This window comes from Pollachius pollachius (genome assembly GCF_949987615.1).
Source record: "Pollachius pollachius genome assembly, chromosome: 1".
In the NCBI taxonomy this organism is placed as follows: domain Eukaryota; kingdom Metazoa; phylum Chordata; class Actinopteri; order Gadiformes; family Gadidae; genus Pollachius; species Pollachius pollachius.
This window is the reverse complement of record NC_136934.1, coordinates 6,614,461-6,639,681: the sequence shown is the minus strand read 5'-3', so window position 1 is coordinate 6,639,681 and position 25,221 is coordinate 6,614,461. Positions and strand designations below refer to the sequence as shown.

The following is a 25,221-nucleotide window of genomic DNA, read 5'->3' as shown; positions in this document are numbered from 1 at the left end:
ACGCTCCACCGCCTGGGGTCTTGCCTTTATATGGAAACGGGTGAACCAGGGAGGTTGACCCGAAGGTTAGGCTTAACCCCTGAACCAACCCCAGGTTAAATATGAAGCCAATGCTAAATCAGAGGCAGCCAACAAGCGCCTCTTGACGTCAATCGCGTTTTACTGCTACTCTCACAGCTTGAGCTCGATTCACACATCTACTAACACAACATGAAGCGTGCATTTTTTGAGGCTTCGTGTTTTGTTTGATTGTTTCCATTCCACTCCATTGCCAACATTTCCCCGGAATCGTTTCTTTCTCCCACTTCCCGCCGCGGCTGTCACAACCAGTGTGGCAGCTCTGAATTGGGGATTCGTCTGTCGCCGGGGGCAACGCAAAAGACACAATGGCGCTTCCACCAGGGCCCAGTCCCCCTCAGCCCCACGGTCGGGATGAAAGCACGGCGGACAAGAATAACCACACACTGACACAACCGACACAACAGGAAGCGCAGAGCAGGACAGGAAACACTCTGGAGACAATGCAAGGTAAACTTCCGTGTGTAAATATAGTGAATGTGTGTCTGTGTGTCTCCCTCTTTAAGTCAGAATTGGAAGTGTCGTGAAAAATATGGAGCGATGAGAAGGAATGGAAATAGGAGTGGCCAGGTGGCGTGTAGTAGTTACGGCATACAGCCTGGCTATTGCCAGACCAAGCTCAATCGTAGATTGCACGTTGGTCAGGGGAGGCTGCTGTCATTTTCTTCAGCACAAGAGGCGTGATCAACGGGCCTAGTTCAACTGACTCTGTACACAATTGGCTGCTTGCCATCGCTTCCCTGTCGTCATTGTGTTAAACCAACCAATAGCGTGCCAAGGGGAGAAGCCAGCTTGGTGATTGGCTCCCGCAAAAACCTATCGGAAGCAGATAGAAATGTATTGCTCTTCTCCAGACCATTCTGCAAGGCGGATTCAAATCGCCGGCAGAACGGGCTGGGGGTAACAAGTCTATACGGTATACACTGGAGGGATTGTGCGTGTGTGCAAATTTCCATCTCCAACGCTGAACCTACCTGTGTTATTCTGTGTTATCCGTTGCTGTGGAGATGGTTTCACCACAACCCCAAGGTGAGTAACGCAGGGCTATCTGATCAATCAGTGAGTCGGCGGCTGAATATCAAACCTACCTTGAAGAAGTTCCTGATGGCGGCCATGTGGCTGGAACATTCCGTCCTGCGGTATTCATCCACATTTTGACCCATCTACAGACACACGCAGAACCACATCAGACCCCTTCACACATATTCCATAGCCTCTTTTTCAGCACTACCGTAGTACTGCTGAAAAGTGAAGTAAAGATACAAGAACTTTCAAAAAATGTCAAACTGTTCCAATCTATACCAAATCTAAAAGTGTGTGTGGAGATGGCTGGCTCAACCTGTGCATTCAATGTGCAATAGGCGTGCAGCCTCAACCAGACCCAGAGTCCAATCAGACTCGGGTCAGGTGAGGCTGCTTAAACCAGCCATCATCCACACACACTCCACAACATTTAAAACACATCATTTCAGAGCTGCAGGAAGAATGCATTAATCCATATGCAAGGCCATAGATTTGTTTGCATACTTCATTGAGCACGTTTGCTTATGTGAATTGGCCAAAATCTTCAACCCTTTTGGTACACATTTCTTATCCTTTTAGTGTTGTTTTCTTTGACCGTGTACTGATATTTCACAATAGTTAAAAAGTTATAAGTATGAATCAATATTGACTGATTGACTTGAAGTTTGATGAGCACGTGATTAATGTGGGAGGTCCCTATTGCTTGAACTCACCCAGCTGATCATAGCGATGCACGGGCCTCCCGTCTCCGCCGTCCCGACTCTGCAAAGACCATACTGGGGCTTGGCCATGTGAAACTTTCCTGCCAGCTCTGCCACACCACCCGCTGGAGCAATCAGAGAGCCACAGGGGTATTTATAGGAAGGGCAGGGCAGAAGATGGTATCAAAATAAAAAGGAAAACTGAAATATACTGAAACCATATACAATATTCAATAACCATTAGGAGACAGATCCATAAAACTCAGATCAAAGTGAGAGTGATTTATTATTTGTGTCTTCGCTTCCAGATAGTCTGCGTCTAAACTTGCTTATGAGGAACACGATTCCTGTGTTCTAGTCTGAGCTCCCTTACCTCCAGAGTCTGCCAGTTTGAGCTTGTTGCTGATGCCTTCATATGTGAACAAAGCCCTGTGGACAGAGAGGCAGATGAGTCGACGTCACTCAACAAAAAAGAGCACAGGAGAAATTGTGTGTGTGTGTGTGTGTGTGTGTGTGTGTGTGTGTGTGTGTGTGTGTGTGTGTGTGTGTGTGTGTGTGTGTGTGTGTGTGTGTGTGGAGCCTGGATAAGCTTTGCTCACTGTGAATCTAAAACAACAACAATATAAATTGTAACATACTGTATCTTTAAGGAAAATCCAAAGACCCCGGCAGGTTGACAGCTGCATTCACCATGTGTTTCTTCAATCATTGTGATCATAATTACCCACACAAAGATGCACGCACATGCTCAAACACACAAAACCATAGACACATGTGCAAACCTCCCCCCACACAAACATTTGTGTGTCTCACGTACGTTTGCATAGACGTGTTTGTTCTTCAAATACACATGGTCTCTGCATCATATCCACGCACGCACGCACGCACGCACGCACGCACGCACGCACACACGCACGCACGCACGCACACACACACAAACACACACACACACTTTGTCCATACAAAGCAGTCTTAATTATTCAGGAAAAAATATCTCTTCATTTGTGACGCATGCACTCATTTCATTTGCTCCTTACATTTAGGGCATTTAGCCTCCTCCTTCTCTTTCTCTCTTGTTCTTCCATTAATCTCTCTCTCTCTCTCTCTCTCTCTCTCTCTCTCTCTCTCCTTCAACCCTTGTACGTCCACGGGGCATGGAGACACAGTAAGGCCCATTCATGGTGTTGGCCTCTCGGTCCGTGGGCTCGCACCTGAGTGTTCAGTCAGGGCTGTTCTGCGCTACCGTTTCCGACATGTGACAGGAAGAAACCTGTCCCCCCTGCTCTTCAGAGTCAATCAGGCTTTGTAACATAGCAACCGTGCAACAACACCACGGAGCTGCTTTTTCAAGGGTTATTTTAGATAAAAAAAAGAAGAAAGTAAATCGGATGAATGAATGCTATTGAGCATTGTAAAGCAAAGACCCACCTATGCCCTGTAATGCAATGTCTACTATAACTATTGAGCTATTTAGGAGATGCTGTAATTCAAAGCTATAAACAATGATTATTTTTTTACAGGTCATTCTTGAGCAGATAGGGATTTCAAGTCCTGAACCTTTGGACTCCCTTCCGAAATGTTTTGTGTTGAGAAACCCAATTAAAAAAAAACGTGAACATAACATCTTTGTTCTACTTTCTTCCCCTGATCAGCTTTGAGCATTTACCAGCAAGCAAAGCAACACACGGACCAGACAGCCAACGTGATCCTTATTCAATCCTAATTTCCAAGCAGTTGGGGTTGAATCCTGTCTTCAAGTGACCTATAGAAGGTAACATTGTCACCTCTCGACTGCTCTTTTGGCTTGAATCATGATTGAGTTCCTCTCTGAAGAGCAGTCAGGTGTGTGTCGACAACATCTGGAACAAAGCATCAGCGCAGAAGGTCATAAGTCCCTTTTACAACGGGCCAAAGGTGAGCTGTCTGTAGTTTCATCTGAGTGCATGTGTTCCTATACTCAAGCACATTCTCCATGCATGTCTGTACCACTGTACTGTGACGCCATCATTAGATGACTGAGAGGGAGAGAGTGAGGAACAGAGGGAAAGAAAGGAGAGAGAGAGGGGGAGAGAGAGAGGGAAGATTTTTCCTACAAAATAACATTTCCAAGGGCAATGACCTCTCAAAGGCATCTATACAAACACGTGCAACCATGAACAAAGGCTGACAGCACGTCTGAATAGCCTTTCTGAATCACTCTGTTATTATTTGTTCTACAATTACGCTCTGTCTTTCTAAAGGCCAGAGAGCAACATAAATCAGTCCCAGTGTGTCTGTGTTGGCTAGTGGGAGGGGGGATCACATCTAGATGTGTGTATGTGTCTGTGTGTCTGCATCCAGGCGTGCCTGAGAGTGTGTGTGTGCGAGATCCACACACACACACTAACACACATAAGCAGGGGCACAATGAGCATGCTGTATTAACAGTGCAGGAAAAGAAAGACTGGCAGAGTATGAGTGTGTGTCTTTATGATGGGGCGGCAGTAGCTCAGGAGGTAGAGCTGGTTTGCTGGTAACCAAAAGGTTGCTAGTTCGATCCCAGATTGTCAAGGTGTCTCTAAGCAAGGCACCTAACTCTAACTGCTCCCGACGAGCTGGCTGTCGCCTTACATGGCTGACACCGCCATGGGAGAATGTTAGGCAATATAGAAAAGCACTTTGGGTAAAAGCACTATATAAATGTGGTCTTGCTTATCATATACATATGTGAGTCTGTTAAGCAGACTTTAGTGTATTACCATCCGTGTGTTGATCATGACCACCATATACATGACATGTTATTTTGAACCATAGCTACATGCCATTACGATACCTAGCCACATGCAGTAGTAGCATGATTCTGGGTTCTCTCCTCCTGATCATTCACACCACATAGTCTGCTGGCATCAGTGGAGCCCATATCCGGACCTGAGGAAGGAGCTTATGTTATACTGTGATTAGTCCTGGTGGCATTCCTGAAGGTCAGGGTCAAAGGTCGCAGGGCCACTGAAGGAGGCTTAATTGCATGCGCATATTCCCCAGCTCCTCGGGCTGGGCAGCCCACGGCTGGAGCTGTGTGGCCTCTTTGTTCCACAGATAGCATCATAGGAAGTGGGTTTGCGTGATGTAATAAGATGATATTGTGGCCATGATTCAGCCTAAATGCCTGAATATACTTTTCAAGATTAGAAAACGTCATCACGTGCAAAATAAAGCATGAACTGTCATCCAACGAAAGAATGAGCGCAAGGATAAATGTATGTTGTTATTTTTTAGTTTGTAGTAATACGTTGGGCCAGTACGCTGACAAACATACTATTCATTTCTTGCTGAAGGTATCATATCTGTGTGCAATATCACCTTTAAAATAGTGAATAGATTGCTGTGCTGTTGCTCTTGTTGTTAATTTTGTTGTTGTTACCAACAAGAAACTTATAAATACTTAAACGTTTTCTGGGAATTACAAATCATATAAAAAGAAAAGTAGGGAATTTAAACGTTGCTGTGGGTGAGTCAGAGGACAGAAAGGGGAGGGCAGAAAGAGCGTTTCTCCTTCACACATGTAGGTTTCCTGAAGTATGCACTGATGAGGAAAACAGACTCCTTGTCTCTCTACAGGCCACCCTCCAACCAGGCCAGGGAGTCGTGGAGGAGAGGGAAGGGGATAGGAGAGGAGAGGAGGTGAGGGGGAGGAGATGAGGGGAGGGGAGGGAAGAGGAGAGGAAAGGAAAGGAAAGGAAAAGAGGAGAGGAGATGGGAGAGGAGAGGAGAGGAAAGGAGGAGAGAGGAGAGAGGAGATGGAAGGAGAGGGGAGGGGAGGGAAGAGGAGAGAAAGAAGAGTGAAGGTAAGAGTAAAGTGCTCCAAACAACCAATGCTCAAGCGAAGAGGGCAAGCAGTAGCAGAACTTTTGCTTTCAAATAGAAGGCACATTAAATCCCATCCAATCTCATCCAGATGAGAGATCAACAACACGCATTTAAAACGGTAGGCGGAAGCGGAATAAATATACGCCTTGCACTCCACAATGGTTTTCAGCTCTGACTGTGGTTAGGAAGGTTCATTGACCAACGTACGAGTGGGATAAAAGTGAATGTGCTTTAGGTGTGCAGTTTGTACATGTGGTCCTTGTATGTTTAAGCCTTAACAAAGAAAGAATAATGGAATAAAGACAAGGAGAGAAAAGGGCAGAGAAGAGAAACACCATGCAGAGAGAAAAACAGACATCAAGGCCTGAAACATTGTGTGTGTGTCCACTACCACACACACATAGATACTGCATACATAGATAGAACACACAGGGTAATGCAAATGCATTGCACAGACAGGACCAAGCCAATAACAGCAGGGTGGGTTTACTTTGGACTAAAGGACACCTGAAGCCAAGAACCTTTCCTATGATAAATGTAAACTAAACAGGTCCCCGTGCCAGACAGAGACAAGCCATTTAACTCTCTCTCTCTCTCTCTCTCTCTCTCTCTCTCTCTCTCTCTCTCTCTCTCTCTCTCTCTCTCTCTCTCTCGCTCTCTCTCTTCAGATGATAAGGATCTTGCTTAGCTTCCCCCTGTGCAGTGGATTAACTTGTCTTTGAAGTCTCACCTTGACGTGTTACACTGTTTTACTGCACAGGCCAAGTTTATTGCACCATCCTTTTTGTGCTAACCTTTTTTTCCTTGACGTTTATTCTTACAGATACAATCCATGGCTACCATCCTTTTAGTTCCAGCCAAAGAGGAATGCAGTGGTGATATCACTTCATGCCTTTATGAACTTTAATATATGAACACTTTTTTTCTTCAAACATGAAGAAGAGATCTATGTGTGCTGCTGTCCATATTCGACAAAACTTTAGTAAAAATTAGTTAACCTTCACACATGACAACACATGAAATCCAAAGTTGCCAATACGACAGCTGTTCACCAGCATGTACCAAAACAACACAGAGATTAGCTAAAGCAGAGCATTGTTAGTGTGTCCTCGTACAGTAGCTTAGTAAAGTAACTTTTTCTGCATGTCCACATCTGAGTTCACTTAGGCACCTGTCTCAGGAAACATGTATAAAAACACACACATATATATATATGTTTCCTCAACCTTTCACGCACACAAGCGATATCTCACCTTTCTGTTTCCCATTAGTCTACTACACTGTGTCTGGATGTACTCTCTCTACCTACCCAGTCTGTCTTCTTGACAGAAACACCTTGCGGGCCATAGGTCCGGGATTTAGTCATTTGTTGCCAGCAGGGGAGGAGAGAGAGATTTAAACACATGCTGCAGATAAAATGTGCACACACACACAGAGTGGGATCGGAAAATGGATGGCGTCTGGGAAATGTACACCGGAATATATGGTGAGACTGGGCTGATCACTCCACAGGCACAGAACACAGATCCCCCCAGACAGAACCCTGGAGTCTTTCTCCCTCTCTGTCTGACTCTCTTTCTCTTTGCTTGGGCTTTTGCTATGACTGGTCATCGTTTTATCTTCCCTCTCCCCATCATTTCTTCCTCTGTTACCTATTTAGTTGGGGGTTCCTTTTTCTGTTTTTTCTTTTCTGGGCTCTCTCGCTCTCTCTCTCTCTCTTCCTCTCTCTCTCTCTCTCTCTCTCTCTCTCTCTCTCTCTCTCTCTCCCTCTCTCTCTCTCTCTCTGACAGGTGCTACATTGAATGCATATCTGCTTCTCCCTTGACAGGCTGGGATGGGCCAGGGATGGCAGAGACATCCCTAAAACACCCGATTGTCTCCTCCTACCCATAGAACCCCTGACAATCTGTCAGTTGAGGAAAGCAAGTACATGCTTTCCCTTAAATTTCCTTATAAGCACTGACCCTAGTCCCTGGAGACATACCCACTACTGAAGAGCCTCCACATGAACCATAAGAGCCATCACAGCCGATGGTGGGAACCTACTTAAAAACACTCTTCCACCTGTTTACCCGTCGCTTGAGTTCAAACTTTGAGAACCTAAAATACGGACACATTGGTTTGGCGGGAGCCTGAGACCTTCTCAGTAAGAGTCAGCAGGTTCCCATAGCCAACCACAGATCACCGCCGGTACCATTTCTTCCTTTGTGTCGCTCCCTAAGTAGGTGATGAGAGGTGGATGTGGAGGGGATGTAGGCTGTGTTTACATGAAAACCTTTCTGCGCTCATTACAGAGCAGAGAACCAGGAGCAGATCTGCACGTTGGAGCTGTGCTGATGGAGAGTGATAGCAAGAAGGAAACAGGGACAGAGTGAGTGGTGATAGCGCTCATGGTAATGGTGTAGTCGGGGTTCATGGTCAAAAAGAAGACCATTGTTTCAAGGAAACTTTGTCAATCGATTGAGAGGAGATACCCTGAAACTCTCCGTCCATATTGTACAATACTTATTATGGAATATGAGTTAACCTGCAGACCTGCCAACACGACAACACATTTGAAATCCAAAGGGGTTTCTTAGACGACAGCTGTTCACCATTGTGTACCAAGACAACACAGATAAGAGCTTAAGCAGGGTAGATTATCAATGCTTGTTAGGTCAAATAATTTGAATGACTAATCAAATATGTTTACTTATGCACCTGACTCAGTCCTTCTTTCTTTTGTAGCATTATGACAAAGAACCACACCTGTTCACACACTCTCTCTCTCTCTCTCTCTCTCTCTCTCTCTCTCTCTCTCACACACACACACAAAGGAATACACCTGTTTTAACACACCTGTGTTCACATAACCAAATGCAACAATTACTCCTCTTTGAACTTCTGAAAAGTCCCAATCCTCAAATTAAATAAATCAATAGGAAGATGAAACGTGGGAATCGGCTGTCTTTTCGTTTAACACTCATTACATTTGACACACATTTCAACTGCCAATGGAAATACATGATTAAATGATCCAAACAATGTTAACTTCATCGATTCTGGCTTATATTACCTATTATTAAGAGACTATAGTGATGAGTAGAATATCAACAGGGAGGATGATGGGGCTCTTTAACACAGCACACGGAGCAATGAGTCAATAGAAGGCTTGTTTTGTTGTCATTTTGACCACAGTCAAGAGAGCAAAGGGCTGTTCCAGATGCATCCCACTGGGGAAGCTACTGCATGTTATATGAAAACCATTTAAAGGACACACAAGTTTATTATCACTATTAAGGTGATCACGATTTATCTTCCAATCACTCAATCGCTGAATCTCCCAAAAAACGGTAGGTCAAGGTAAATAAACACGAAAATGTGATCTCATCATAACCTATAAGCTCATGGTACAAAGCGCATGGCTAGGAAACGGTGTCCGACGACCCAATATGTTCTACAGGGACAGTGGTGGAGGAGATGGTGGAAGAGCTGGCTTACGGTAATACCTTCAGTAAACCTTTGGCAGAGTATCCTTGCTGTAGTGTTGGCGTGATGCCGATGCTGGGCCTAATAGAGAGCCCTGCCAAGTCCTCATTGACATGTTTATACTGACCAAACACATACTTAGTAAAGGCTGGACCAGAACTGGCCCTACTGGACACAGAGGCCGGCTGGCATAAGCAAGCAACTACACATAAACGCACACACACACACACACACACACACACACACACACACACACACACACACACACGGATAACATACTTATACACACACATTAAGAGCCAGTATATTTAATTTGGGTCAGTAAACCAATCAATCAATAAAGCCTTAACTTGTAAGTAATAATTGGTTTGCTCCAGAAGCAAAGCCTCTGACGAGCATTTGGCACAGGATTGGTCCTGGAGTGGATGATGCTAGACAGGCTTTCCTTTGCTTTGTGACATGTTTCAGTACAGTTCAGTGCAACATCAACATACGATTATTTCTTTCATTTATGATTAATGACATGATTTATGATAATGTTGTTTTTTTTGCATATCACACAGATATGAAATATGATATCATTGGAGGTAGTCATTTCATTTGCAAGTTTCTGCTGCGCTAATTGACTCAGTCAATAACCCACAGGTGTTTCCCATTTCCTAATCAGCCCTTTACTGGCTGTAGCCGGATCCGATAGCAACATGACAAAGAGATTGGACGTCACTGGAGCCAACATAACCAACATAACTTCACCATAAATCAAACGCAATGAGGCTTGCATAGTTGGGTGGATGTGGGGGGGGGGATGTGTTAACAAGTAGGAGGAGGAGGAGGAGGAGGAGGAACAGTGTCTGGAATGCATGATGGGGGGGATGAAAAAAAACACCCAGCTAATTAGAGAATGACAAAGTAAACAAATGGTTCATTAAATGTGTACCAAGGACCCGGTGTGTGTGTGTGTGTGTGTGTGTGTGTGTGTGTGTGTGTGTGTGTGTGTGTGTGTGTGTGTGTGTATGTGTGTGTGTGTGAGTGTGAGAGTGAGAGAGAGAGAGAGAGAGAGAGCGAGAGAGAGAGAGAGAATTTGACAGGAGAAGCCTTACTATGATTAAAAAGACAACTATTGAACATTTGAAGTAAGTGATAAGTGTTGCACCGTTAGTTCAGCAGGAACCATCCGGCGGTCAGTTTAAGTGCCAATGAGGATGTGAGCAGGCTGGACAACTGTCAGTCTCGTGTTACAAGGATGGGCTGCTTCACAGATGACCTCAGTCTCCATCTGGATGAGCAGGACTGAACGTGTCCCAATCATTTCACTCCTTGCAACATAACACTAACTGTGTGTGTGTGTGTGCGTGTGTGTGTGTGTGTGTTTGTGTTTGTGGCGAACGTGTGTGTTTGTGTATTCACTCTCTGATGACAAAAGTATGCAATATTCAACAGCATGCAATGACCTTTAATAGCATTCCGAATGTACCATAGTGTCTAATAATAACAACCAGTAAGTGAGTAAGTGCTGTTTTCAAACAGAATGACAAATACGATATCCTGTCATTAAAAAGGTAATGGGGTATTTCAGTGAAAAGAAAGGAAATGGTCTAGACTGTAAGTGTGTGTGTGTGTGTGTGTCTCTGTGCTCGTAAGGTGTTTTACACAGCAAAATGGTAGTTCCAGTTGGATTTGATCGCTCAAAATTTAAACTTTGCAGAACTTAATGGTACTTTAATTAGAAAAATGCAATTATAAATTCACTCCTTACTCATATAAAATGTAGCAAATTGACCATTTAGAGGTCGATGAAAGTATGAATCTCCCATGTAGTGAAAAAAATAAATAAATGCGATACTTGCGCTAATGCTCACGTTTGATCCAAGTGCAGCTGTGAACAAAAAGACCAAACGGAACCGTAAAACAATACTTTGGCTTCTGATCAGTCTGCAGCGCTCACCAGAGGGGGGGGGTATTCAGCACTGACGGGGTAGGACTGGGGTTGTTATAAAAGTGGGCCATGTGAGGACCAACATTGAGGGAAAAGGTGCCTGGAGTAGTTCTCGTAGTGGGGACTTTTTGAGATGGTGAAGATGAATGCATTCAGGAGGTGGAAAAAATGACAGCTCCACACTGTTCCATGGGCTCAAACTGGGGGAGAAACGAGGAGACATTGGAGGGGGGGGAGATTCTATAGTGTAGGGGGGCGGAGAGGGTTTCAGGGCCACACACAATGAGGGGAGACAGCTAGTGTGTTTTAGAGGCATGCCATGGGGCCAGGGGACTATGTGTTTATGGGGGTCTGGTGGTGTCCCTATGGGGGGATAACAAAGGATCTGCCATGGGGTAGATTGTTACGGCACTTTAGGAGATCACCCAGAAAGTATACGGAAATGAAGTAAAGGGAGGAAGGAAAAGGCTACAGGGTGCCATAATTATACTGATTGTACCTAGTAATATATACTATACACATATGTATGGAGGTGGGAGGAGAGGAAAGTTGAGGAGAAGAGGAGAGGAGGAGAGGATAAGAGAGGAGAGGAGGAGAGGAGCGGAGAGGAGAGGAGAGCAGTGTGAAGGAGAGATCCGAGGAGAGGAGAAAGAATGAGAGGAGCGGAGATGACAAATGGGCCCCCTCTAAAGTAGCGGCCCTCTGGGAATGCTCTGGCATTTCCTGTGCATGTTGTCCTACACTGCTAAATGCACACACACACACACACACACACACACACACACACAAACACACACACACACACACACACACACACAAATTCATACTGAAGATATGACCTCCCTTCCCAATAACACAGTTATGGGGCGGGAAAAAAATGCCCGCCCTCTTGTGCCAGTTCCATCAAATAAACACAACAAACTCCCAAGTGTCAAAACAATACTAATTTGGCTTTCTTCAGTATTTCTTTCCCCACACCACCTGTCCACGTATCTTTTCCTGTTATCCACATTCCCACTAACGACACTTCATTTAGCCACTCGATGTTAACTTGTTCTCCATCACAACAGTGTGTTTCCTTTATCTCGGCCAATGCCCCTTATCCTCTTCATCCCTTCTTGTCCCTCATCATCATCATCATCATCATCATCATCATCATCATCATCATCAGCACACACTCCCTCCTTCTCGTCCACCTCCCTCCAATTAAGTCTTCACAAACATCCATCTCCGCTTTCCCACCAAGGGTTGTCATGGGCTACAGAGAGCTTCCCCCTCCCCCAACATACACACACACACACACACAAACACAAACACACACACGAACACACACTCGCTCCGCCTGAACTTGCAGCTTAATCTCACCACTAGTGATGAACAAACAAGGCAAAAAAAATACAGAACAAAGAAAAAGGAGAACAGAGCCCATGCCTGAACTGAATAACCAGTGCTCAATTTTAGCAAGTTCAAACAGTAAAACGTTGAACTGTCCGAGATAGCGTTATCTGCCATTGTTACCGTGGTGCGGTGACTAAAACACCCAGCATACTTTACAAATACAGCTGATGATACTGGAAACTTTACAGGTCTGGGAAACCAAAAAAGTGTGTTAAAGATGGCAGTTTGCCTGTGTGTGTGTGTGTGTGTGTGTGTGTGTGTGTGTGTGTGTGTGTGTGTGCGTGTGCAGAGACTAGAGCCAGAGAGAGAGAAAGGGTATTTTAATTGGGAGCAATAAAAGCTATTTGTCACTGCATATGGACGGATTCATACATCCTGGTGCTGACGTTGAAAGCCAAAACCATGTTCTGGAGTTAACTGTTAGAGAGGTGAAATAAGTTCTGAGATGACTCAAAATAGGATTCTTGTCACAACCGTGAACAAGTTAGCATTATCAAGATAAGGCTGATTTGTTGATGTGTTCCAGAAACCACTGATGTCGTACATCAAAACCTTTTTTATTTTTTAGGACAGAAATGGACACCGCTGATGTCACTCAGAAGTCTAACCATTACCCTAAAGTATAGCCTTTGAGACTGTGTACGTGTGTGTGGGCATGTGTGTGTGTGGTTGTGTGTGCATTCGCGCTTGCGTGCGTGTGCGTGTGCGTGTGTGTGTGTGTGTGTGTGTGTGTGCGTGTGCGTGTGCGTGTGTGTGTGTGTGTGTGTGTGTGTGTGTGTGTGTGTGTGTGTGTGTGTGTGTGTGTGTGTGTGTGTGTCCATCCTCCACCTCCGGCCCCACCTCTTGGTCGAGGCGTGAGCCTGCCGTGTGGTGTAGCTGCTGGAGGTGATGTCATGATGTCACGGCAACAACAACAACAGCGAACCCGGGGTCACCCTATCCGCTTGATCAGCGGCCATCAGCACTCTGTCACCCGGGACAGGAAGGCCTACCTCCAGCCAGCAGGCACTTCATTGGTCCTATTTAGCAGACAGTGTTCCCATCCACAGTGTCCTACAGTCATCTCAGATACATTTCAGTCATTTCAGAGATATTCAGGAGCAGGTCAGGATAAGGTGCCAGCATGGACTATCCATGTTAACATTGGATTCGACCCCATCAGCGTTCGACTCACTCTCCTAAACTATACTTTTCTCCAATAATTTCAATCATGAGCACTTCTTTGAGGCTTAATTGTACGCTATTATACGGATATGTGTTATTCACTTCTTTAGACACCATGTATTTCCTGCATGAGTGTGTGTGAGCTCATGTGTTTCTGTGCAAGAATCTCAGCATAATAACCAGACGATATTTTCTCCCCTCTCCTTGTTCGAAGAACCACAGCGCTACAGATGTTTTTCGACAGCTGCAGGACACGCCCTGTGTGTAATATCTTGCTGTCTCTGGGTTAAGTATGTAGAACGGAACAAGGCTTCCCCATCGTGCCAATTTCCATCCTTTCAAAGCGTTTGCATGGAGAAATGTCTCTGGCACAAAAGGGACAGAGTCAAAGTTTCCAGGGGGAGAGAGGTTAATGGTCTTTATCTTGGAGGACTTGCGAAAACAATCACTTATTTATTGTGTTCAATGCCATTGGGCAATGAAAGGGCAGAATTCCAGCAGAAACAATGTGCAGAGGATATTTGGAAGGAGGTCAACTCTTCTGGCACATTGTTATGAACGAAAGCTGGGCTTGCTGAAAGGTCACACATTGAAAACGCTGACTGTACGATTTCAGGGATCTTTGTCTAGAACTCTACACAAAATTGAATTCATAAAAAAAAAAAAAAACTGTCTGACCTCTTTCTTTCCTGGGCCTAGGCTTGCTCATTCGGGCTGCACCTCGTAGCACAGAAAGCAAAAATTCCAAATTGTAAATACTGTTCGATAAGTCAATAGTATTTACCATTGCATCATGCCGATGATACCGGTAGTTATAGCCTAAACTCAAAGCAATTTGGGATCCATTTGGACTCCTAAACAATTGACATGTTCAGACCCACCCACAGAGAGATAGCGAGAAAGAGGGGGAGCGAGCTCGACAAAGAGAGAAGGAGGCAGCCACGTCGCATCATGTCTGTTGGCTGCTATTACCCAGAAGCATCATATTAGACCCACGTGAATCCGAACAACGTTTAAAGGAGCGATAGGCGGTCGTTGAGAGATTACTCCTCTCTAAAGTTAGAACCCTGTAAAACAGCCATTACCCGCTGTTGTCATCATAGCAAACCGACTGCCGACCAGATACTTGGGAGAAAGACAGAGAGAGAAAGACAGGGAGACAGAGACGGAGCAGTGATACAGTCTAAATGTCCCTTTGACCCTGTCCCTTTCTCACTGGCATTGACGGATATATCAAAGGGCAATCAGACACGCCTTTGTGATCCTTCATCTGTGTGACAGAGCAGTGCCTGGCTTTCTGAAGCCTTATCCCGCAGCACCAAAGGAGCCACGGCCAGCCTTCCCACCAGCGGGCTGTGCCAAAGGCAGAGTGTGAGGAAGCCGTCCCTCTATCTCTGCTTGTCGTCTCTGTTGTTTCCTCGCCAACAATAGCGGCAGAGGGGAAAAAATACCTTTTTAATGATCAGCAAAACCGCAATAGGCTAACCCTAACCAATAGGCTAGGAAGAAGCTATTTCAAGATCTAGACCACTGGAAAGGCTTCCCATGGTCTGGTGTATTTGCGTAGAGAAATGATATGTCTCTACTAATGCTAGAAATCGATGTGCTTTGAGAAATGCTATAGGAGTTGAATGTAACATTATTATTAGTACTTTTGGTATTATTATTTATTAACAGTAAAATGCAGGCGATCAGGTGAGGGAAAGGCCATGCCCGACTAAAGGTAAGACAGAGGGTAGACTCCTGACAGAGACTACACACTCTCAAACACCAACACACACACACCTCCTTAGACAGAGTCTACACACTCTAACACACCAAAACACACCCTCGCTCCGCCCTTCCCACACCCCCAACCGCCCAGGTGTGTTCCATCCAACGGTTTTGCTGTAACTCTAGAACGTGGAACCTTTTGGGTTACTCTTAATCATGCATGAGGCTGTGGAGACTTTGGCAGGCAGAGCCGGGACGCAAACACCCCAGGCCTGTACGCAATGTGGAATAAAAGCCCACATAATTTGTCTGTGCAAGTCGCGTTCTTTCACAGGAGCTTTGAAAAGCCCTGATGGCAACAAGAGAGGTGATACTGAGACATTAATAGTGCTCATTTAAGAGGAATGAGGCAGGTTGATAACTTGATCTCCCACAGCCAGTCAAATTAGATTGATGACTATCAAGAGGGGGTAGAAAGTAATTAATTTACAAACTATGCATTTTCCGTTTGCTTGATATTTTTTTAGGTAACAGTATTATTATTCTTTTGGACTTCTGAAGCTGACACAACACTGAAATCAATATTTATAGGAACCTGAGAGTCCCAACTTATCTTCAATTAGACATGTGGCAATCATTATAATGGGGGGGGGGGGGGGGGGGGGGCATTTTTAAACGAAGGCACAGGCTTCTGACTGGTACTTAGTTTGTTTTTGGTTGTTCATTTTTTTTTTACATTTAACCAATGTTTATGAATTGCCTGTGCCAAAGACATTACATTTGGGATGAAACCATTAATTTAATCGGAGAATATGAATTTACTCGTTTAGATCCCAACCACGTAGACAGAAATAAAAACCTAATAGAGGTTGATGTCTTCAACAAGTTGTAGTTGTTTTTTTAGAGAGAGAAAAAGGGAGAGAAAGAAAGAAAGAGAGTTATGACTATGATCACTGCGGCAAGGATGTGTGTACATGATGCATTGAAAATACTACAACTTGACTTGCTGGCTTAACATGCCAAGTCATATTATCTTACAGGCAGCAGACATTCAGGTCTTGGTTATCAACATTTCAAACATTGAGTAATACATTACAATAATGATTGTCATTACAGGAAGAGCAGACACAAGTTATCACTATGAAATCTGCTGGTGCCCATGACATCTCTTCGTGAGCCTGACGACCAATGGTGAATACTACACTATCCCGCGCAGTCTGAGATTTATTTAAATTTGTCAGTGTCTCTCCAGAATCAATGAGTCAGGAGTATGTTTGTAAAAGCTGTTTAAAAAATAAGCTGTATTTGGCAGTGTGGGGGTTCATCAGGGAACCACAGATGTCTGCAAACAGCCCACACCGAATCCTAATGAATAGAGGACCAGCTCCTACACACTGATTTAAATTCCAAAATTCCCATATGTTGTTAGAAACCAAACAATGCCATCAAACCATCCATTTCCTTTCTCTTTTCACCTTACAAATATCAACAGACCTATCTTCGAATAAATACCCACAGGATTATTGCTTGGCATTTAAGGACTATTAAAAAGTGGTTTGAGTGTATCCCTACTCTGTTGAAATAGTTGTTGAGCTTTTAGTCAAACCAGCCCAGGACACTGTACCTATTGTTGATTTGGACTTAAGAAGCAAAGGGCCTGCATGCACTTTTCCATAAATGGGGATTTTTATGCAAGATATTTTTGGCAGGGATGTTCACGACTTTTGTTGCTGAATGAAAAGTATTTCCTGTTGGACAGCATTGTTTAACGTTCTCGGGACCATTTATTCTCTCTCTGAGGCTTTAGACTCTGTGGCTTTCTGTCTCTATCTGTCTCTCTCTCTCTCTCTGTCTCTCTAGCTCTTTTAAGGATACACACATCTGTGTGCGCGCGCCTTGTGCGACTGTGTGTTTAGGCAGAGCCAGTCCTCAGAGGTCCGGGAGAGTGAGGACAGACCTCCGCAGCTCTGTGAATAGAGGGGCTGTGAGAGAGCCATGCATTGAGATCACTCTGCTGTTCTTCAGGGCTCCCCAACAAAGCGCCTGTTTCCCATTCACGACACAAGGAAGGTCATTAGATAATGCACGCACACACACACACCCCCAGGGACACATGGGTGGTGTGGGATCATTTCCACAAATACTTCTCCACCCTCGTCAAAATACCCCCCCTCCCCCCTCCCCCCTCCCCCCCTCCCCCCTCCCCCCCCCCCGACACTCACTTTAAATGTAAACACTGCGGGTGAAAATCGATTCTGCATATAGGCAAGGCAAAATGTACTTACTGTAACAAATGCACTTATTGTAAGTCGCTTTGGATAAAAGCGTCTGCTAAATGCCCTAAATGTAAATGTATATGTAAGGCAATATGTAATTCACATGCAAACATGAACACCCTTGAGTAAACTTGTACTATAGAGTGAAACTTGCACATACTCAAGAGCACGCTGTTGCAGAAACAGCGTGCTCCATGACATCATCTTGCCCTGCAACCTCTCTGGTTAGTCACAGTTCCTTGCATCGTCGCTGGGAGATTTCACATGGGGTGAACTCTTGTTCACTTTGTGTGTGTGTGTGTGTGTGTGTGTGTGTGTTTGTACATATTTGTGTGTGTTTGTACATATGTGGGTGTGTATGTGTGTGTGTGTGTGTTTGTGTGTGTGTGTGTGTGTGTGTGTGTGTGTGTGTGTGTGTGTGTGTGTGTGTGTGTGTGTGTGTGTGTGTGTGTGTCTTTTCATGTGTGACCACAGTAAAAGACAAATCTAGTGTGTGGGTATTGCTTCAGCAACAAACAATAAATGCAATGAAATAGTCATTTGACAGTGACCATGATCATATAGGAGGCATTTCCACAATAATTGCTCTTTGAAATGGGCAACATAATTGCAGCATATCTCTTCATTTTTTTTCCTAAACCTAATCAGCACTCCACGCCCCCGGGACTCCAAACAGTTTAGAAATGCAAGGGAGGGGGAGCGGGGGGCATTTATCTCCAGATAAGCAGCCATCATGTAGGTCCCCCTTGACCCGGCTCGTTCAGATATAACTTGTAATTTGTCATCACTTTGTTGATAGACCAGTCAATCACCCATGGACGGAGGAGTCGATTGGAAGGAGTGTGTTCAGAGCATTGTTGGGTTTATACAAGCGAGCTGATTCACTGGAAGGAACAGTTTGCATGATTATGGAGAAGGAGACGAGAGAGAGAGAGAGAGAGAGAGAGGGAGGGGAGAGAGAGAGAGAGAGAGAGAGAGAGAGAGAGAGAGAGAGAGAGAGAGACTAGAGACTAGGGAGAGAGACTAGAGAGAGAGAGATTTTTTTCAAAGGAGCTGTTAGAGATTGTCGCCATCGTGATGACCGGTGTCTTTTCAAACCATCTGGCCTCTATCTTAACACATCACATGGGAATACGTTCGTATTACACTATTTAGTCTGGCCTAGGCCTACTTCTCAATAGTAAAAAGTGAGGATCACACACTCCTATGTCAAGCTTGAAAGGTTCAATCTAGGCAGCAGTCCGCCCATCTCTCAGACCAACAGCCATGCCGTGCCAGCGAGCAGTTAACCGGCTGTCACCCAGGTGCTCTGCGCGCCGTTCCACAGGTGGACAGGAACCTGGCACGCGTCATGGAGGCGCATGGTGGGCCAAGACGCAGCCACCTCTGAAAGCTCTCCTCCACCTCTCCTAAAGTTTCTATCGTGAGAGATGAGGACTCATCCACCGGTTGTATTTCGTTTAGTCACGGAAGACCTGCAAACGAAATCCACAGATGGCCTGACGCTGTCCTTTTCTTCCTCGTTAGATTAATTAAAAAAGAGGCTCCAGTTACACAACACGAGTTCCAGTTTCTAAAGTGAGATATATGGACCAGTTCTACTGGGGGACGGTTCGCCTCTTTCCATGTATGTTGGTACACTGTCCCCCGAAACGTAGGCCTATGTCTAAATAGTAAAAAAAAAAAAAACATTTAAACATCGATGTTTTTATTTTTTCCACAAGTCCACATTATATGCCATAATTAGAGTAATTACCAGTTGGTGGACGAGCGGGGATTGAGAATATCCTCCTTGGCGGTGAGCAGAGAAAGGTTGTAGGTATCGAGGTTGACCGCTGCTTGCATGGTCATGATGACAAAAGTTTCCAGACACTAACTCCCGATGCGGTCTATCTTCACTGGTCCAGTCCGTTTTAAGGTGAGGCTGTCTGCGGGGGAGTTGACCGCCACCCGTAGAACAAGGTAAATACAAATACAAACTGACGCACACACGTCCACGCCTACCACAGGTCTGTTTTGCAATAGCATGCAAAGAGTTGAAAGTTTAAGTTCCAAATAGAGAGGAATTGCCACGGGACGCCAGCTATGTATGCAGGCGCTGCACGCTCAGCGCGGGGAGGAGGAGAGACTGGGATGGAAACAGGGAACACAGTGGAGAGAGATGGAAGCAGTTTTGACCGAAGAGCCCCACCCCCTCTTCTGGAGAGCAAAGCACAATAACTTCTCCGAGCTGCTGGGGCACCAGAAGAACTTCGTGTAATGACAGTCTGCAAACTCACTGTGTTGCGAGCGAGGTTACGTCTTTCTTTACTTTAAGTGTCTGTTCAGTTATACGTGTTCAATGAGCCCTATTCCAAATAATATAATATTCATGTTTTAGTAAAGAAGCAACGTTACAATGTATTCGAATGTTTGGTGTTGCGCATACAGCGTATGGGTGAAGACGATGTCTGAATTGGTCTGTTTATATTCGTCTTTTTGTCATAGTTCTTAGCTCATAGAGTCAGAGAGCAGAATTGCACGTATTGTATAGTGCGGCCGGAGCCCAAGCAGAGACAAGTTCATGGGAACTAAAAAAAATAAGATAAGGGAGGCTCTTTCTCAGTGATTAAGAACCGCAGTGGCCCAGTATTGCGACACACATACACACACACACACACACACACACACACACACACACACACGCACACGCACATGCACACAAACATTACAGCATACATGCACGCACACACAGACACACATACATACCACCAAACATGCAAACACACACACAAACACACACACACACACACACACACACACACACACAATCTCATGGCCATGTTTATGAACTTATACACACTCTAGGATACATTTATGAACTCAAATACACACTCACCATCACACATGCACAATTGCTCACACACACATACACACTATGATGGACAGATTTATGAACTCAAACACACATACGCACACACACCGCCATACATGCACACACGCACACACATATACACACGTATATAATTGTAACTATTGACACTGCATTCGCTTAAACACACACACACACACACACACTCATGCACACAGACATTACAGTATACATGCACGCACACACAGACACACACAGACATACCACCAAACATGTACGCACACGCACACAGACACACACACTCATGGCCATATTTATGAACTTATACACACACACACACACGCTCTAGGATAGATTTATGAACTAAAATACACACCCACCATCACACATGCACAATTACACACACACACACACACACACACACACACACACACACACACACAATCATACACACTATGGTGGACACATTTATGAACTCAAACATGCATACACATACACAGCGAAATACATGTACGCACACATACACACAAACATGTGTAATTGTCACTATTGACACTGCATGCGCTTAAACACACACAGGCACCAACACGCCCACTTGGTCGGTGGAGTGGAGGCGGCACAGTTGCTGAACTCTGTCATTTACTTAGCATTAGTTCTTCTCTAATCCAGGACAGATGGGGGTGGTGAATGATTCAAGTGTGATCCTTTTATTCCCTGACATGTCAGAGCTCGGAGCCAATCGATCAGACGAGCCAAACTAGGACGAGGCAGCAGGTAGAGAGTGTGTTGTTCCCACAGCGCCTCCATGGTGATCTCTGACATGACAAGCCACTGAGGGCTGACTGTGTGACGAGCCGACACGGTGGGCAGCGGCTGGCCAGTGGCCAGTCCTCCCAGGCCATGTCGGCATCAAACGAGCCCGGCGAAAACACTTCCTTATAAGGCAAAAATCCTCTGTCTTGGCCCTTTGTAGATTATTTCCGGATTCCGAGTATTGTACTATACTACTATAGTACTGTATTGTGATGAGGAGGTAGGAGAAGTGACCGCGCTACGATTGCGTCAACTGCCACTGCTGGTTTAGTGAACATGTGTTTTCAGATGATCTCCGGTGTGATGGATTACGTTAAAGTGCCAAGCATGTGACACTAACACCGTTTTACAGCAAACCATAGGTCAACACAACCCTAAAGTCAAAAGGACTAAGACACACACACACACACACACACACACACACACACACACACACACACACACACACACACACACAAACAAACACGCATAGACCCAGACACCAGCATACCAAACAAGCATTTGGAGGAACAGGGGGTTTGACATAACCCCCATTCTTCTATTATTCTTTCAACTTCCTGCTATAAGCGTCTGTCCCTGGGCCCTGGACATGGCTGCAGACTGTTGTGCTGCTCTGCTTCACTTCTGAGGACTCCGGCATTTCCTCTGCTGGGGGTGGGGTGGGTGGCAGCGTCCGTTGTTCTACAAGGAGGGGGGGGACCAGATCCGAGAGATTTAGAGTGTGTGTGTGTGTGGGTATGTGTGTTTGTGTGCGTGGGAGTGTGTATGTGTGTGTGTGTGTATGTGTGTCTGTGTCTGTGTGAGAGTGTGTGTGTATGTGTGTGTGTGTGTGTATGTGTGTCTGTGTCTGTGTGAGAGTGTGTGTGTATGTGTCTGTGTGCGTGTATGCGTTTGTGGGCATATTTATGGGATTCTGGACATTCTGGAGATTACTTAAGAAAACTCAAAACGTAACTAACTCTCTGCCCGGCTTCTTGTCGTCTAAGAATAGCCTGAATAAACACAAGCAAGGGTGATAGAGCGTCGGGGGGTATGTTGACCCCGGACCCCGGCTTCCTCTTTGACTCACTGCAGCTCTGTCTGTCCATTATTGAAGCTCAAATCACAAATTATAAGGAGACTGAGACAAACGTGACAAGACAAACACAGCACGGCGGCCCGCCACTGCAACTCGAAGCAGTTCGAGTTCCTTGTTTAAACAAATTTGCCTACATGGTGCGTGGTTCCATGGGGCACATCCAGGCTTGCATGGCAGTTTTATGTGTGGGTCCAGAGCTGACAGATGGTGATAAAGGGCTGGTATAAGTGTTCTGGTTCAGAGGTCACAGGTTGTTCTTTGTCCTCCAGTGATCATTATGCTTTGCAAGTGTGTTTTTGATTATCGGGAAGGCGACAAGACACGCACACGCGCAGGCACACACACACACACACACATGAATGCATGCCTATGCACACGCTGATTGAAACACCCAAACACATGACCATTCACCCACACAAACACACACACACACACACACACACACACACACACACACACACACACACACACACACACACACACACACAAACACACACACTCAGGTAACACACACAGTCACTTGAAGTCGTTTTATTGGGTTTTACGACTTATATTCAACATTAGCCATTAACTAAGTATTACCCTGTAGCTGTCATGTACATTTAGAATTTGTTATGATTAACTGCTGGAATGTGTGCTGACTTTTGAAGGTCATCCAAGCAGGCCACATTTTAAAACATGTCAGACCTTGCTGTGACACGTAGAATGTCTCTAGTAATGTACGATACGGCCAGGGAAGAATCAGCCCGAGGAAGCTCATTTTGGATAGAAACTAGGAAGCTGATGCTGTACAGTAGCTAGGAGGCTAATACTGCTAGCTTTTGTTGAAGCATCCACAGGAGGTCAATCATATGCAGAGGGCCTGCACTACAATGTGTTACTAGATCACAACTACCTCACCTGGGTGGTAGGGGTAAGTTTATTGTATCTCTGTTGGATGATACCATCCACCATGCTTGAAATACTAGATATAATGGGGATGGTACCATTTGGTACATAAGCAAGGGCGGAGTATGACACTCTGAACCAGGGGCGTAGGAATGAGTTTAACATTGGGGGGGAAACATATCGGAAACCTGACAGTTCCGGTATAATTTTTAGGTGGGACAAATGCGGCTGTCTCCAATATTGGAGAGGACATGTCCCCTCCGTCCCCCCCGGTTCCTACGCCCTTGCTCTGACCCATCCAGAACTGTGATCTCTTCTAACCTAATATGTATTAAATTTTTTTCTCCTTATTGTTTTTATATATATTGTCTCTAATGCCTCTGTTTTCGTTCCTTGTCTATCCTTGAGTATGGATGTAAATGAGCATATTTGCTCAACTCCGGCATGTTAACATCTTACATCTTTACATCCCACATCTTTTACATCTTACATTTTTACTGATGTTAATTGACGGGCTCTGTCCCTGTCAAATCAACAAATAAATAAATGTCCCGAGCCAGAGATATAGCATAAACACACAGAGAAAGACCTACAAACAGACAGACGGACAAGAACCTAAACCATCAGAGACATAAACAGATTGTGCCCACAAGTCTCAAAGAAAGAGCCAACAGAAAGAAGGAGAAGAAGAGACTACGGGGTTTCCATGCATTACACTAAACGGGTTTGTTGTGAGCTAAACACACGATACACATCACATACACACACATTCATTTCTCCTGCTGTAAGTGACCATAGCAGCAGAGAAAAGGAGAGTGGGAGAGAGGGAGTGGGCTCTGTGTGAATGCGGGAGTCTGCTGGCTAAGCTCTGAGGTGAGGTCACTGCTTAGCTATGCAACCTCATCCCAGCCCTGCCAGACATATCTTACCCGGGAGAGTCAGTGTGTTAGCGCACACTCCAACGTGTGTATTTATGTGTCTTTAGGTGTGTGTGTGTGTGTGTGTGTGTGTGTGTGTGTGTGTGTGTAGGTGTGTCTGGTGGAGCTCAATGTGTTTTTGTGTGAGTGTTTCTACGCACTTCATTCAAATTGGCATGTTGATATCTTTACAGAGAAACATGAAAAACATTATTTTACTGTTGCTTTTGGCGGAACAGAAATGTAAAGAAATGAGCTGAAATCATTTAACCAGTGGACTGTGCACACAATACACATATGAAGGATGACGTGTGTGTGTGTGTGTGTGTGTGTGTGTGTGTGTGTGTGTGTGTGTGTGTGCGTGCGTGTGTGTGTGTGCGTGCGTGTGTGTGTGTGTGTGTGTCTGTGTGCTTGCATGTGTGTATTCATGTGTATAAGCGTGTGCTTGGTGTGCCTGTGTGTGTGTGTGCATTGTGTGCGGTTTGTACCTGTGTGCCTGTGTATGTGCATGCGTCAGTGCGTGTTTGTGTGTGCTTGGGTTATTGTGTGTGTGTGTGTGTGTGTGTGTGTGTGTGTGTGTGTGTGTGTGTGTGTGTGTGTGTGTGTGTGCGTGCTAAATGTATGCACTATGAGATTAGTTCAGACAGAAACAGTGCAGCAGAGTTGGCCCTGCTCACAAGAGGTGCTTGTGTCCCGGGGACAGGGTCTACTCCCATGTGCGTGTGGCGTTCCCCAGGGTTCTGTTGACTCTGGAAGAGATCCATTCACGCGTCCCACTGAGGCTCAACCTTACATTCAAAAGAGTCAATGCCAGGAACCAACCCAGTAGAGGAACAGCCATCCACATGGAGGCCGCCTCCCTCTCACTGGAGACGTCCTTCCTGCCCGTCATCGAGGAGGATCTAATCCAGGAGTTATCTGTGTTCGCTCGACACGCTCGGTTAAATTGGATAAACAAATAAACGCTCAACCTGTGCAGTCCACCTACATCGTCCTACACGGCTGTGTTGTTCTTTGGCTCTTGTCTTTGAACCATCTCACTGGGGGGAAGGGGGGGTGGGGAAATTGGAT

General features: G+C 45.2%; 1 protein-coding gene across 4 annotated transcripts in view; it reads right to left on the bottom strand.

Moving 5' to 3' along the window:
• Positions 1 to 19,718, bottom strand: part of LOC307084933 (uncharacterized protein) — a 29,513-nt gene extending 9,795 nt beyond the window's left edge. For all 4 annotated transcript variants that reach the window (XM_079749459.1, XM_079749461.1, XM_079749462.1 and 1 more), the window contains exons 1-4: positions 19,360 to 19,718; positions 2,176 to 2,231; positions 1,815 to 1,927; positions 1,167 to 1,241 (exon numbers count right to left, since the gene is read on the bottom strand). In XM_079749459.1, coding sequence (XP_079605585.1) covers positions 1,167 to 1,241; positions 1,815 to 1,927; positions 2,176 to 2,231; positions 19,360 to 19,454 — 339 coding nt within the window. In that variant the 5' untranslated portion in view covers positions 19,455 to 19,718. The remainder of the gene's footprint in view (positions 1 to 1,166; positions 1,242 to 1,814; positions 1,928 to 2,175; positions 2,232 to 19,359) is intronic.
• Between the last annotated feature and the right edge of the window lie 5,503 nt (positions 19,719 to 25,221).